Source organism: Physella acuta, unplaced genomic scaffold, assembly GCF_028476545.2.
Source record: "Physella acuta isolate Inbredline_101_S28 unplaced genomic scaffold, ASM2847654v3 ptg000700l, whole genome shotgun sequence".
Lineage (NCBI taxonomy): Eukaryota > Metazoa > Mollusca > Gastropoda > Physidae > Physella > Physella acuta.
Window position 1 is genome coordinate 80,589 of NW_026732219.1, and position 16,582 is coordinate 97,170.

General features: G+C 35.1%; 2 protein-coding genes across 2 annotated transcripts; both read left to right on the forward strand.

Annotated features, from left to right (window-relative positions):
- The first annotated feature begins 525 nt into the window (after positions 1 to 525).
- Positions 526 to 13,081, forward strand: LOC131949564 (spermatocyte protein spe-26-like). The gene is made up of 6 exons (XM_059311411.1): positions 526 to 723; positions 1,890 to 1,990; positions 6,485 to 6,665; positions 11,156 to 11,271; positions 12,427 to 12,522; positions 13,071 to 13,081. Exons 2-6 carry the CDS (start codon positions 1,930 to 1,932, stop codon positions 13,079 to 13,081), a joined length of 465 nt encoding a protein of 154 aa, XP_059167394.1. The 5' UTR covers positions 526 to 723; positions 1,890 to 1,929.
- A 2,382-nt stretch (positions 13,082 to 15,463) lies between these two features.
- On the forward strand, positions 15,464 to 16,250 carry LOC131949568 (RRP15-like protein). Its single transcript, XM_059311413.1, has one exon. It carries the CDS (start codon positions 15,467 to 15,469, stop codon positions 16,229 to 16,231), a length of 765 nt encoding a protein of 254 aa, XP_059167396.1. The 5' UTR covers positions 15,464 to 15,466; the 3' UTR covers positions 16,232 to 16,250.
- The last annotated feature ends 332 nt before the right edge of the window (positions 16,251 to 16,582 follow it).

Sequence of the window (16,582 nt, forward strand, 5' to 3'; positions counted from 1 at the left end):
CTTTGACCGACCTATGGGAGGCGATATTGGCCAATGCGCGGATTGGCCGGCCAATCCTAGCATTGGCCGACTTCGGGCTTTGACCGTAATATATATATATATATATATATATATATATATATATATATATATATATATATATATATATATTTCAGAATGTAATTTGTATTATTTTAAAGAAAATGTTTGATATAAAACAATATCAATGTTACTATCTGTTGTTTATATTTGTAGCTTATTTTTTAACATTTCAGAATTCAAGTATTGAATATGCCAATGTGAAAAAGTGCGAAATAACATTATTTTTATTGGGAAGTTAATTAATTACAATAATTACTGATTTCGTCTCAATGACCTAAACATGTCAGCCGCTGAACAAACCAGCATGACGTCTCCGGAAGTCATGGCCGCGCGCATTCTTGTGGAGAACGCCTCAAAGAGTGTAGATGAAAACACGTCACCAAATGACGTCAGGTTTAATAAGGGAGGCGACTCTATGATCGAACGACGATTGTACGTGGTTAGCCGTACCGGGTCGGGTGAAGTGAGTTACCTCCTCCTCACGGAAAATTTTTCCGCCATCGTGTCGTACCGCGTGCACATCGAGAAATGGCAGCAGACGTACGGGGTGGCAGATTTCGGAGTGGTCGCCCTTGGGAAGTCCATCTACATCCTGGGCGGCTTCGACAAAGTTCAAGGTCGTTGTTTGACCAGAGTCGTCAGGTGGGTGATTCTGCTTTTAGTTGTGCTTGGTGTGTGTGTCAGAGGGGGGGGGGGTCTTCGACGACGATTACCGAGGAGGGGGGGGGGAGTTTCTATTTGTTTTGCTTCAGAGGCGTAGCGAGGGGAGGGGAGGGGCCGGGGGGGGGGGGGACACATGTCTCCGGGCGCCGACCTTAGGGGGCGCAAAAATGGGTTGTAAAAACAAATTAAAAGTTTGAGGGGGGTGCAAATCTGGGTGAACTAACGATTTTGCGCCCCCTCCACATTTTATATAGTTATAGACTTTTTTTTACCTGTCACTTATCTCTTTGTATTTTAGTGTCAAACAATTGATGAAGTTTAATAAAGACAAGTAGCTTTTCTTAACTTTGACTGTGTGTAATTCAGTGATGAAGCTTAGAATAAGTTTTATAATTTTTTTCAACCCCTTAGTGTTGGCACCCGGGGTGGCCACCCCACCCGCCCTCCCCTAGCTACGCCTCTGAACAAAAGGTGGAAGTGTGGAGGATTATCATTCAAATGTGTTATAAGAGATATGGGCGGTTCAGAGTGTACAGAGAAATAAAACGTTTCTGAAATCCTTTATTATAACAAGGTTTTAAATCGCTGAAATAAGAATACTAGAATAAGTATTCACGTATGTAGTCGGCTCTCGAGATTTAAAATATCCACGAACACAACTCATCTCAGTCTTAACAACTTTTTAATGACATGATTTTAGTTAGATACCAGATGTCCGATAATAGACTCTTCCAAAAATAGGTGTTTTGGGTTGTTAGTAGTATTGTAATCTCGACAAATTTTATGGCTAAAAATTTGAGTTAGACGTATGGTAGGACTAAGGTTGGGGTTAGGGTTAGGGATAGGTTTAACATTGACATTAGCAAGCCACGTGTGCATTTTAGTTAACTACCAGTGACCTTACACCCCTTTTTAAAGAAGATTATATTATCGGACAGTGGTATAAAAATTCCCCCCAAACGTTTCGCGGCATTTAGAATTGAGTCGTAAAAAAAGTGTACTAAAAGTGACTAAAAATTATGCAATGTAAGGGGCGATGATCAATGAAAATCTAGTACATTTTCTTGGTGCGACGAAATGCATTTTTTTCTTTCACTGTAATAATGACAAGAGTTATCGCACCTGATCGATTCGTTCGTCCACAGATACAACCCGTGTACTGACGAATGGTTCGAATGTCGAAGCATGTCTGTGGCCAGGTGTAAATTTGGGGTCTGTGTTGTTAAAGGGAGAATTTTTGTCTGTGGTAGGTACATACCAATGTTTTATACTTACAGAACAGTTTTATAATTGCAGAATAGTTTTTTAATTAAAGAACAGTTTAATAATTACAGAACACTTTTATAATTACAGAACAGTTTTATAATTGCTAAACAGTTTTAGAACAGTTTCATAATTACAGATAAGTTTTATAATTGCGAACAGTTTTATAATTACGGATCAGTTTTATAATTACAAAACAGTTTTATGATTATAGAACAGTTTTATAATTACAGAAAAGTTTTATAATTACAGAACAGTTTTATAATTACAGAAAAGTTTTATAATTACAGAACAGTTTTATAATTACAGAACAGTTTTATAATTACAGAACGGTTTTATAATTGCGAACAGTTTTATAATTACAGAACAGTTTTATATTTACAGAATAGTTTTATAATTACAGAATAGTTTTATAATTACATAAGTTTTATAATTGCGAACAGTTTATAATTACAGAACAGTTTTATATTTACAGAATAGTTTTATAATTACAGAATAGTTTTATAATTACAGAACAGTTTTATAATTACAGAACAGTTTTTAATTGCAGAACAGTTTTATAATTACAGAATAGTTTTATAATTACACAACAGTTTTATAATTACAAAATAGTTTTATAATTACAGAACAGTTTTATAATTACAGAGCAGTTTTATAATTACAGAACAGTTTTATAATTACAGAACAGTTTTATAATTACAGAGCAGTTTCATACTGCTAGCCCGAAAGTCTCGAGTTCGGATCTCGGTTCGGACTTATGACTGTAGGTCGTCCCAGAGTTTACCCAGCTCTGATGGGTACCTGACTTACGTTGGGGAAAGTTCTGACCACACCATCACTTCATAACCGAGGTCAAGAAACATGAACCCAATGGATTGCTATGTCTGGAGAGGAATCTTTACTTTTTTCAGTGGCCTACGTACACTGAGTTGATGCCCTTACCTCACGGCCGGCGCTACCTATAAGGCGAACTAGGCGGTCGCCAAGGGCGCCATAACTAGGGGGGGTGCAAAAGGTTTAATCGCTGTTATCAAAAAGTACCCAATAATTAATAACTTTGATTATCTTTTATAAACTACAAGCTGACCCGCGACGTAGCACACGACGCTATTTAGTTTAATTCCTATTTTCCAGTAACTCATTATTTGTGAATTCGACACTACCAATGCTTTAACTGAAAATATTTTGCTGTAAAACACTATCAATAGCTAGTGAAGGACGATTATCTTCACCCTCACTTACCACCCCTTTGCCTCCCCCCCCCCCCCCCAGCCTCCATGAAAGCAGCCGTCCGTGATGACAGTTTACAGACAACAATGAAAAGATCAAGTAGAACATGTTATTACCTCCCCTTAATTTAAAATCGTTTAAAAACTAAATTATCTGCCCCTAATAGACGTCAATACGATTGTAAACAGCTCACCAGACTGGAGGGAGTGGGGGTGGTAGCGATACGGTCATGTAGAGGATTATATACATAGATAGACAGGGTAATAAAGAAATGAGTAGCGATCTATTTCGGCACCCAGGACGAATTACCAATTTTGCACCCCCACCCCAAAATTAGGCCTATATAGGCCTACATTTATTAGCGTTGGTAAAAATGCACCCATACGTCCCTAATTTGGAAAGGTCGGGGCGTTTTTTACCAGTCACTTTGCTTTTTTATTTTGGTTTCACATAATTGATGAAGAAAGCGATTAAATAAGTTCATTATTTAAATTTCGAACATTTCAAACGGTTATCTAGTTTTAATGTTGATTTAGTGATCGCTCCAGCGCATGGCGGGGCGTTCCAAAACACGTGAAATTTTGGTTTTTAATAGGGCTTGTAAGTCTCGATTTCTCTGACTTTAAATTAGAAATCTGTTCTGGTGTATTGAGTTTTGTAATGACGGGGTGTTCAAAGTATTGCACTTGTTTGTTAAGTTTTGATGAATCGTTTAGATTTGGGAGTAACGGCGGAAGGCTGTTGCTGATATGGTTTCGTAGGTATAAAGTATCGAAGTTTTAAAGTGTTGTATTTTTTATTCGGCTGTTGTGTAGTTAAAAGCCTAGCGGAATGATTGGTAGTAGTGAAATGAGAATGTAGGTGATGAAGTATCGTAGTGTTGGAGTTCGGGACTATCGAGGCTTGTGGTATTAAGGTATTGACTGTTAACGTGTAGTAGTTGGTCCAGTTAAGTCGTTGTTGATTGGGAATATCGTTTGTAGAGCTTGGTGAAGTTAAGCGATTTGGTGTCGTAGTTCTGGAGCATCAAGTCTAGTTATGTTTAGGTATCAAAGTTTGATATGTGTTGTTAATGTAATAAAGTCTATGAGCAGTTGATTTTATTAAAAGTTAGATGATTTCAATTCAGGACGGAACACACTACAAAGAAAGGTAGGCGTTCTCTTGCTGACAATCTTTAGGTTTTTGGGAATCTATATTACCACTCTTAAAGTAATAATATATAATATTACATAGGCTGGAATTTATAATTTACCGTATGCTTTTTTTTTCAAATCATACTTTTTTTTAATATATAATCTATAATTAAGGCAATGTCTTAAAGTTAACAGTTTCCTGTACTTGATTTTTTAAAAAAGGCGTCCCCTTATTCAGGGGATCCAAAATTTAGTATTTTTACTGGTACAAACTAACACACTTGAAAGTATGTCATCAATATTAATTAGAAATATGTTTCTAATAAAACTAACGTGTTTAAACTTTCAAGCAAAACCTACAGTTAAGTAGTTAATAAGTAAAATATATTGTTTTGACATGATTACATAGGTAATATAAAAGATTTATTATAATTATTACGTAATGAAATTTAGACCGTTTCATTGTGTTTTTCAAGCATGTCTTAGTTACCTTTGGTTAATTTAGCTATTCTTGTGAAAGTTATTTCCCTTGTATTAGATTTTGGTATTTGGGTTTCCAAATGGGAGATAATTTGTTGCTTAACTTTACATTCGTTTCAAATTCCTGCATCTTAGATTGACCGCTGACATATAAATACAACTTAAAGTTATTATTTGCTTTTGTTAAAATTATAGAGCAGAAATTCTAAACAAAAAAGTTTGGTATGATTTTTTAGCATTATCCAGTTGAAAAACAAATATATCAGTAGCCGTTGTAGATTGCAATACCTAATGTTAGTAGACATACAAAATGAGAAAGTGCAACAAATGCGTCTAAAATAGTCTAAGTCGCAAATTAATTATCTAATTAATTGTCTTTTTCATATTTTTCACCCTCGCCTAAAGGATTTATATATAACAATTGTAGGCTGAAATCTATAACATTTATAACCTTTAATTTTTCAAAAGCAAAAAAAAAATCGTAACATAATTATACAATATAGACATTTAACAATTATAACAAATAACAGTTAAGCTTAAAACAGGTAAGCTCTGTCCTGGAACTCACCTTGGGAGGTCTACAGTGAGCCCAACACAACAAGAACTGTGGTTTTTTCTAGACTTTTTTTTCTCCCGTGAGCGAGGGGAGGAAAGCACTTGAAATTTTCTAAGGGGAGGGGGGGCTATGTCGTAAAGTACAAAGTAGGCCCCTACACTCGTGGACAATTTTAATAGAATTTGATTACGCTTGCAAACTGGAATTCAAGGAGTTAGTACAAACTTTTGCGACAAAGAAAGCAAGTAAAATTTAATTTTGATGTCTACTTTTGATGTATGTTCATTTGATAATAAAGAAATATGTCACTTTTAATTAATTGTTTTCTTATACATGTTTTAGTAAGTAATTTAAGTGAAAGGGGGCGTTTTAATAAGTTTTGCCTAGGGCGCTAAATAACCTGGCGCCGGCACTGCCTAATCTGTTTCTACTGTAGAGAAATCTATTTTCTGGTGACGATTCGGCAAGTTGAAACGAAATGTTGTTGAGTTTAATTGGGATAAGGGGTGGGGGGTGGTGGGTAGGTTCTACTGGTGTGGCTGTTAGAGTTTATGGGATTATTGCAAAGATTACGGCCTCAGCGAAGGTTAGGTTCAATGAATCGATTACATGCAAAATCAGTTTTGAAACAGCCTTACCCTGTCGAGGCTTTAAAAAAAAAAGCAAAATCAGCAGTTGGGTGGAGAGTTTAGTTAGAATAGAATACATAGGTCTATAACCTGGTTAAACCTCTCTTTCTCTCCCCCTTATTTTAACCCTTCCCTGGCCTCTCTTTCAGAGGCGAATCCTGGGAGAGCGGGTGGGGCGGTTGCCCCGGGTGTTGCCCCTAGGGGGGGGGGGCGCCAGACGGGGTAGAAAAAAATATTAAAAGCTAATTCTGAGCTGCTTTACAATATTAAATACAATAGCAATTAAGCTACTTGGCTAACTAACCGGGGGGGGGGGGGGGCACAATTGAAAGTTCGTCCCGGAATGGGTCGCTACGCCTCTGCTCTCTTCTGCCTTCTCATCATTCACCCCCCCCCCCCCACCCCTCTCAGACATACCTGCCGTATACATATATGTGTGGTTCTAGGTGGAGAGACAGACGATGGTAAAGTAACCGGAAGTTGTGAGATCTATGACCCGGAAACTAACCTCTGGTCCAAATGCGGATCTCTCGTGTCGCCTCGGTCTGGCTGCGCATGCGCAAACAACGGCAAAGAGTTAATTTGTGCAGGAGGATACAACGGAGGGAAGGCTCATAACAACCTCTGGTAATATTGTGAATTGTTATTCTTTTTAATTTGAATCTGTCACAGACTGTATTATTATGTATCTTTATTATATTGTGTTTTGCATGAATGAAGAGTACCTGGCTAGCGGAAGGACTGTCTGAGCGATCGTCATGTGTTTTTCCGTGTTTTGGGTGAGATCGCTCATTGACGTAAGGGGAGAGAAAGTGGTGAATAAGAGAGAGAGCGAAAGGTGAACGGGTGTTGTGTGCTAGGACTTGGGACTGGAACGATGGCAGTGAATGTAAGATGTCTCCATGACTTGGAGTCGTGATTATTATTTGTACCTATATCAGTTGATCTTCAAATATGGATGTACCACGGATTTATCTGTACATAGTGTAAATAAAGTTGTCATTTGAAGTTGCCACTGTTGATCGTGTTCCTGTATGAAAGCTAACCCACAACAACAAAGAATACATGTTGTTACATATGGTGTCAGAAGTGGAGGCAATAAAGTGATGTTGCTACATTGTATTACTGTTACTTATGATGTCACAAGTGGTTGAAGAATTGGTGCTACATATGTCAGAAATGGAGATATTACAGTCTGTGGTCTTCCACTGTTTACCAAGTACGTCAAGTTCTTGAAAGTCATCTATCTACACTCAAGTCAGAAGGGTTGCTGTAGTCAAGTCAGACGTTTTGTTCAAGTCAAGTCATCAACGTGATAATTTTTATCACCTTACTTCGATATTGTCTCACCAATGTCGAGTAAATATCGTCTTTGTGTGTTTTTTTTTTCCTATTTGGATTTAGCTGTTCAAGTTTTTTCTATATGGATTAGCTGTTCAAGTTTTTCTACTGTTTGGATTTAGCAGATCAAGTTTATTTTTGTAACTGTTCCTAAACTGTTCCTAAAGATGTCTTATCTAAAACTGGACAAATTTCTACTCTGTAACAGGCTACTAGAACTATTTTGAATTTGTTCAACTTTTTGGAATCAACAAAGTGAACTATTTTTGGACGTATATATGCACTATGAACTTTTCTTGGATTACCAGATGTCTGTAATCAACTAAAACAAGCCAGAAACCAAGAAAGGGTATTGTAAATTAATTAACATTTATCTATTGTCAACTAATGAATTTATATTTTATGTCATAGAAAATATATCAAAATGTCATGTTTTGAAGAATATCTAGCACTAGCGAGGGCGCAAGGCATTAAGAAGATGAATAAGCAGATAGCCTGGGCAACCAATCGACTTGAAAAAGACATAGAAGAAGCAAAAGAAGCATGGGACGAAGAAACAGACCAACCCCGACGAGCTCATGGAAATGTATTGAGAGAACTAGATGATATGATAGAAATAGTGTGTAATAGATCAAGAGCTATTACAGACATGCATAAAGAAGAAGACATTTCAGAATTAGATAAAGCAGAGGAGACTGTACAACCAAAAGGAAAGCGGAAAAAAGAAACAGAAAACAGAGAGCAGATAATAGGGCTGAAACTATGGAAAAACAAGTTGGCCTACATGAACTAGAATATAAACAAGAACTATTAGAAATGAAAGATATAACAGACACAAATGAACCAAAATTAGAAAGTGAACAGACAGAACTTAAAGCAGAACTTGAAGAAGTAAATATTGGCAACCTTTGGAATGAAGAACTAAGTAACATAGTCCAGGAAGAATTGAAACCCAAGGATAAAACAGAGGGTGAACTTACTAATGATTTCAAGGTAACAGATACATTAGAATGTCATAAGATTGACTCTTTATTGACTCAAATGCAGGTACACGAGAAAATTAGTGAAAGTTGTATTGTAAGTCCATCAGAGAATGGCAGTCAAAAAGAAATAAGTCCATCAGAGAATAGTAATCAAAATGATTTAATAAGCCCATCAGTCAATGGCAGTGATGATTTAATAAGTCCATCGGAGAATGGCAGGAATCATGATAAACTAATGATGATTAATGAATCAGTGAACTTAATAAGCCACAATGAAGAAAACGTACCTATTGAAGATTTACTTCGAAAATTGGAGTCAAACTATAAAGAAGATATACTAGAACTCAAGAATAAATTTAACAAAGAAATTGAGAAATTAACCCAGAAATTTATGTGTGAACTAGAATCAATAAAGAAGCACAAGGAAGTTAAGAAAGATGAAACAATATCTAGAAACTATAATGTCACTAATGCACAGAATGAAAGTGAAAGAAATTTAGCAAACTATGAATACAGTCAACATGTTAATAAGAATGTCATTAATGGCATTAATGCACAGAATGAAAGAAAAAGAAATTTAGCAAACTATGAATACAGTCACCATGTTTATAAGAAGCCAAAATCTAGATGTTTTTACTGCGGAAAAACAGGTCATTACCAAAATCAATGTTGGCATAGGTTGGCAAATCAGAGAAGAAACAATTATGTACAAAGAAAGTCATGTGGGAAATATAGTAATTTAAGAAAGAATATATCATGTTCTAATGAAAGATACCGAAGCAAGATGTATTATGAAAGGCCAAAGCAATGCCATAATATTTATATTGAGTTGGTTGATGAACCAAACGAACGTACACAAAGCAAGATAACTACTGACGTTGTTCAGAAACCAGAGAAGAATATTAAAACAAATGAAGTAACACAAGTTACACGAAATATAGGAGATCATTATGGTAGCAAAGCTAAAAGCTACACATACAATTTCAGGGAGAGATGGCAAACAGGTCATCGTCAACTGCACGAGAACGATTACTCATGCTATAGAGGATGCTAAGATTAAATTATCAATTGACAGTGTATTAATATTATACAGTCTGTAACTGTAGAATATGGATATCAAACATTTTGTATCAGTAAATATAAATTATATAAATTGTGTAATATTTCAAAAGAATGAAAACTGTATTATGTTAAACCTTTTCTATACTATTAATTAACAGTGAATAAAGTAAATCAAGTAAAAGTTAGAGACTATTTATTCCGCATAACAATAAGACGGAAGTCTCAATGATGAATTGTATCAGTCGATACCTGTGAAAGGCAAGAATGTTGTGTTGTGACCTAGATATGACTGAAATGGGTCGACTAGGGGAGACAATAAGGTATATTACTTATGTGTAGTAATAACATGCCTTGATGATAAGGAAGTTTTTTTTACTACATAGGATATAATTATTTAATTCATGAGTTGAATTAAGTCTTTGATAATTTCAACTATGTATTATAGTTTGGTAATTCACTAAACTCATTTGTCTTGTTTATACAATTACTTGGTAATTGAAATGTTTTTCTTTCTCATATTTGAATATATTACACATAATGCTTGTGCATTAGTCTACAAAGAATGTATTTTTCCATGTTTTTTGAGATGTATAAAAATTTTGTTGTCTGGCACATGATCCTGCCCTACCAATATTGTATTTATAAATTTTGTTACACAAAATTTTATTCGAAGGGGGGACGTGTCACAGACTGTATTATTATGTATCTTTATTATATTGTGTTTTGCATGAATGAAGAGTACCTGGCTAGCGGAAGGACTGTCTGAGCGATCGTCATGTGTTTTTCCGTGTTTTGGGTGAGATCGCTCATTGACGTAAGGGGAGAGAAAGTGGTGAATAAGAGAGAGAGCGAAAGGTGAACGGGTGTTGTGTGCTAGGACTTGGGACTGGAACGATGGCAGTGAATGTAAGATGTCTCCATGACTTGGAGTCGTGATTATTATTTGTACCTATATCAGTTGATCTTCAAATATGGATGTACCACGGATTTATCTGTACATAGTGTAAATAAAGTTGTCATTTGAAGTTGCCACTGTTGATCGTGTTCCTGTATGAAAGCTAACCCACAACAACAAAGAATACATGTTGTTACAGAATCACTTAAAATTTCTGTCCTACATTCCCTTAGTGGTAGTAGTTAGTCTGACGCTGTTTACAAGGACGATAGTTATAGTTGCCGTAACATCATCGTGACGTCATTTATTGAGGGGTCATCCATAAATAACGTCGATTTGACGATTTTTACCTTGCCTCTCCTTTCCGTCACACATAGTCACAAAAAGCCAGACTCCACCCCCTAAAATGACGTCACACCTCAGTTTACAACCCCCATCAAAACTGCAGTTGAATTTTTCTTAAAGCATCGATATTTTTCAAAAATCTTGTAAAAACTCTGTCAACTTACAGCATTTTAATTTTTAATCAATTCCTATTACAATTTATTAAAACCGTTTTCTAAAAACGCAAAATAACGTCTAAAATTCATTTTCTTACATTGCTTTTTTATGATTCGAAATTGTGACGTCACACAATCTGAACCCTCCCCCTGATCACACCCCGTCACAAAATTACGGACCCCCCTCCCCCCTACGAGTGTGACGTCATTTATGGACGAAATCCTATTCATTCTAATTCTACCCATATTGAATTGTTTTCTCTTCAAAGAAATTTCTCTGCTAAAGAAATTTGTTGACTGAAATCCATTGCGATAAATTTTTATTTTCTACTGTAGGCTGTATGACAGACACAAATGGCAGGAAATCGGCAAAAATAACTCACACGGTCTTCCATACAATCTTAACAGACGTGCGCTGACAAGGGCGAAAAACACTTTGTATTTTATAGGAGGTGACGTCATACTATATCAAACTACTGTATTAGCTAATCAGATATAGGTAGAGAATGAGTGGACATAATAGCGTTAGGTTTAGAGTGTTTATGCTAAGGATGTGTCGATAACAAAAGAACTCAGAGCGTTAGGACAAGGTTATATGTATGTGACGAAGTTAGGGGGAGTCAGTTGAGCACCTCATGCAAAAATATAAATTTGAGAAACTAAATCAACATTGTCAAGCTCAAATAGGCCTATATATATATATATATATATATATATATATATATATATATATATATATATATATATATATATATGTAAATATATGTATATATGTATATATTCATATGTATATATATATATATATATATATATATATAGATGTATTATATATATTTGTATATATATATATATATATATATATATATATATATATATATATATATATATATATATATATATATATATATATATATATATATATATATATATATATATATATATAGAATGGTTTTCTGCGAGACTATAAATGAAAATGTGAGTTAATTTCTCCAGTACGCGTATAACATTAAAGCACCAGAATCTCTCTAACTCAAGGCTCTTCACATTAGTTTGCTAAACTATTGATTGGTTAAGTAATTGAGCCTGCGAGATGCTGATTCATTGTTGTTTTTGGCACTTTGGTCTCTAATAGGGAAACAGAGAATCGAATCAATGTCATTTTCCTTCATGTTGTTGCTGGAAGGGTTATGGCTGGGGTTATGTACTTGGATAGAGCTTGTTTTGGTTAGGTTTATGGGCAGTGTTTCTTCCAGACTTTTTTCTCCGGGGGGGGGGGGGACACTTGAAATTTTCGGGTGGGGGGGGGGGGCGGTAGACTTTCTTCGGGGGGGGGGGGGACACTGTTAAAAGTATATATTTTATATATAAATTATATACATTTCATTTTGTTCGGGGGGGGGGGCGGTAAAAAATTTTCGGGGGGGGGGGGGGGGGCGAAGAGACGCCTGAAAGAAACTCTGTTTATGGGCAAGGGTCTAATTACGGTAGGAGTAAATTATTTTCACCATTGCACTATAAATATTAAAAAAAATAAGACCACTACTGCCCTGTAGGTAATCAAATAGTTACCAGACCTGACTGTTGACGTAAAACCCTCTCACCCCCAGGGGTATCGTCCAAAGACCACCACCCCACCAAGCGAAGACCGTCCTCACCCCTAACCGTGACACAGTCTGAGAAAAGAATGTTCTCCTATACCAGGGGTCGGCAACCTGCGGCTCGCGAGCTGCATGCGGCTCTTTTGATGTAGAGATGCGGCTCTTCATCTCCATGCACAAACATTAATAGTTATTTTATTTTATTTTATTTTCAAAACTCATCAACATATCGTTCTGCAACACTCGGTACTGAACGATATAATGATATAATTATAAACAGAATATTAGAATATTTAGTTACTCCCTATTTAAATGTACTTTCTATTAACTTGTCTATCCCGCATTGAAACATTCAACTTCATGGTGGATATCACAAAGAAACTAAACGAGTTTAATCTACAACTGCAAGGAAAGGAAAACCCAGCGTACGCCTTGCTTGAAAAAAGTTTTCATTTTGTTGAAGACACGGAGAGCGGTAAATTTGAAAAAAAAAAATATCGTGATAAAACCAATGCTACTATTAATTAGCATGAATCACTTCAGCATTACTAAAATTAAAATGAAGGGTGGGTTTTATATATATATATATATATATATATATATATATATTATAATCCTAATTAAATATATTAATATTAAAATAAAATTATTAGTGGCTCTTTAAAGACTAAGAAATTTGGTAAATTGGGATTTTTGGCTCTTCCGTCTCAAAAGGTTGCCGACCCCTGTCCTAATACAACTGCTCCAGCGGGCGCTCCGGTCAAAGGGCGGCAATCCAGTGTATCAACGTTAAATACACAGTTACCGCCCATGAGACACGCAAGACAAAATGCAGGGGCGGTTACTGTGGGTAAGTACATTTTATTTTATTTTTAATATATAGATCTACATTTGGCAGTCTGTTTAGACATATATGTGCCATTAAACATTGGTTTATGTAATAGTGACGTATTTTAATGAAGTATGATATTTCTAAAGAGAATATTTTGTTGTTTAAAATTTCCGAAGGGGGCGGGGGGGGGGGGGGGGGTGACTGTGGTGAAAGTAAAATATATATTTTATATATATTATGTCTTTTCATTTCATATTCAGGGGGGGGGGGGGGGCTCAAATACTAACTTGATATCTACTGCTGACCATGAAAAAAAAAACCTACAGAAGGGTTAACAAAATTTAGGAAAGGTATAAAAATAAATTTGTAAAAATAGCTTCGTAAAATACTTGAATCAATGAATTTTCGCCTACTCTGTTATTAAAATTTTTTATCCTTCTAACATTTCAATAATTTAATTTAGCCATTGTAATTGTCAAATCTGAATCCATAAATTTAAAAAAAAAAAAAAAGATGAAATAATTTACAGGTGAAACTCAGATTAATTAATAATTTTGAGCTAAGAAAATCAAACAAACAAAAACAAGTTAATAAAAAGTCTAGTGACAATTTAAGCGCAATTTCCTTATGTTATCTAAAAATAGATAGTGATCACAAAGACGAATAATGCTGGGGTGCGTTCAAGCCAGGAAAACGATCGGTTTGTAGGTGTTAATGTAATTTAAAAAAACATTTTGTGACCGAACGAAAGGATATTTTTGAAAACTTTCTTCGGCAATATTGTTCTAAATTATGGCAAAAATCTATTGGTACATGTTTGAAGTCGCTAAGTGGTCTGGTTGCCGAGATATGGGCAAAAAACTGCATTTTTTTTCGAGTTTTTTTGGCTTTTCCGGGAAATCTACGAAGGAATTCCGTGAATTTTTTTGGCCCACAATCATCCTCGGAACTTGCGTAACATATTTGCTTTTGGAACTAGTCCTCGATATTGCTTCGTTGAGGAGGAGATACGACTTAAAGCTGCGGACACACATCCAGAAATGGCGACTTAATATTATAATAATCGCAATGGTCCAGTATGGAAATTGCGCTAAAATTCATACTTTTAAATATATACTTTTAACAGTGCCCATCCCCCCCCCCCGGAAATTTAAGTGCGCCACCCCACCCTCCCCCTGAGAATTTCAAGTCCCCCCCCCCCCTTCCCCCTCGAAGAAAAAAAAAATCTGGAAGAAACACTGTATATGGAGAAAGTGATTCGTTTGACAAATGACATTTCAACATTTGTGCACGAATTTGTCAAACAAAATGATGCAAAAAAAGCTGAAATCCGCTATATTAATTCATGTATACACAAAAAAAACAACGAAGATAGATTGTTGTGTGCAATAGTTTTACATGAATTATCGAGTCACCAGCCCGCTTTGCTAGTAAAAAAAAACCTATTGCTGGCACTTTCAGTAGCCTATAGGGTCATCCATAAATGACGTCACGCTTTTTGGACGATTTTTACCTCCACCTCCCCTCCGTCACGTATCGTCACAAAAAACCAGACCACACCCTCTAAAATGACGTCATACCTCAGCCTACAACCCCACCCCCCCCCCCCTCAAAATTGAAGTTGAATTTTCCATAAAATACGATATTTTTCCAAAATCTTGTCTGAGCTCTGTCAATGTCAACATAAAGTATTTTAATCAATTCCTATTACAATTTATTAAAACAGTTTTCTAAGACGCGAAATAACGGCTAAAATTCGTTTTCTAACATTGCTTTTTATAATGCAAAAGTGTGACGTCATACCATTTTTATATTTTAATAATCAAAGTGAAAATCGGTTTGAATTATCATTAAGTACCCATATTTTCATCCCGCTTACCATTTACAACTTCAAAACAAGGGAGGCTATAAATTAATTGTTTATTAAAAACCGTAAATAACACAGACACATTCAACTGCAATATAATTTCTTTTAAAAAGATTCATTGTTTGATACTTAATTAAACGTTAATATTAAAACTACTTTATAATTATTTTGTATTTACTATTTTATTGATTGTACACTTATTATTTGACTCTAGTCTAAACTGAAAACTTTAACGTTTATGAAATATTTTATTTGTAGATAATGCAAGTCTTCAATTATAATAACTACTATCAACAAGTTATAAATATAGTTATAAAAGATTCCTGAAATGTTTTTATAACAAAAACAACATGGCAAGCATGAACAGCGAGACAGATGATGATGATTATGATTATAGTTCAGAAAACTCAGCAGGAGATAGACTTTCAGACTTAGAAGATGACAGACATTCTGACATAGGTACAGAAGGAAATCCACAAGAAAATGTTGAAGAAAAATCTGGAATGGCCAGTGTTGTGGCTAGAATCTTATCTAAAGACATTTCCAAAAGCAATAGAGTGTTGCTTGCAAAGGGAAAGACAAATAAAGAAATATTGAAAGATATATCAGACAGAAAAAGACTAAGGGAAGAAACTAAGGATGGAGATGGCCTTACAAAACCAAAGAAATCAAAAAAGATAGAAAAAAGAAGTGAATTTTTTAAAGAAGAGAAGAGGAAAATTTGGGAATCAATGGGAAGAAAAAAGCCATCAGTACTTGATAACCCAAGAGAGGTTAGGTTGAGAAAAATTGCCACACAAGGTATGGTTCAGCTATTCAGATCTGTAAATGAAGACCAGAAGTTGATGAAAGAAAAGTTATCTTCAGTGGGGCCTTCAGAACGAAAAAAGGACATGGTCATGTCAGAGTTTACAAAAGGAAAATTTCTTGATCGTTTGAAGGGGAAAAGCCCCCAGATTATTTATAATGATGATGAAAAGAAAGGCAAATGGAAAATTTTACAAGATGATTTTATGTTAGGTGCAAAGATGAAAGATTGGGACAAAGATGATAATAGTGATGGAGATGTCAATGAAGAGTCCATGGAAGACGATGATTTATCAGATGATAATTAAGTTTTTTTATTAAAACAAAGTAAAAAAAAAAATGTTTTTATAACAAGCTTTTATGTTATAATGGCAAACTATAATGCACTAAGACAGGGGTCGGCAACATTTTCCAACGGAAGAGCCAAAAGATGCAATTTACAAAATTTACCAGTTCTTAAAGAGCCACAAACGTTTTTTAGTACATGAAAAATAGGGTGTACCTAAATATTCTAATAGAATAGCGAGTGATTATTGTTTAAATTTATTATTTAATTAATTAACAAGTGTTGCAGAACAATATTTTGATGAGTTTTGAAAATAACATAAATTAATTATTAATATTTGTGCATGGAGCCGAGGAGCCGCAACTTAACATCA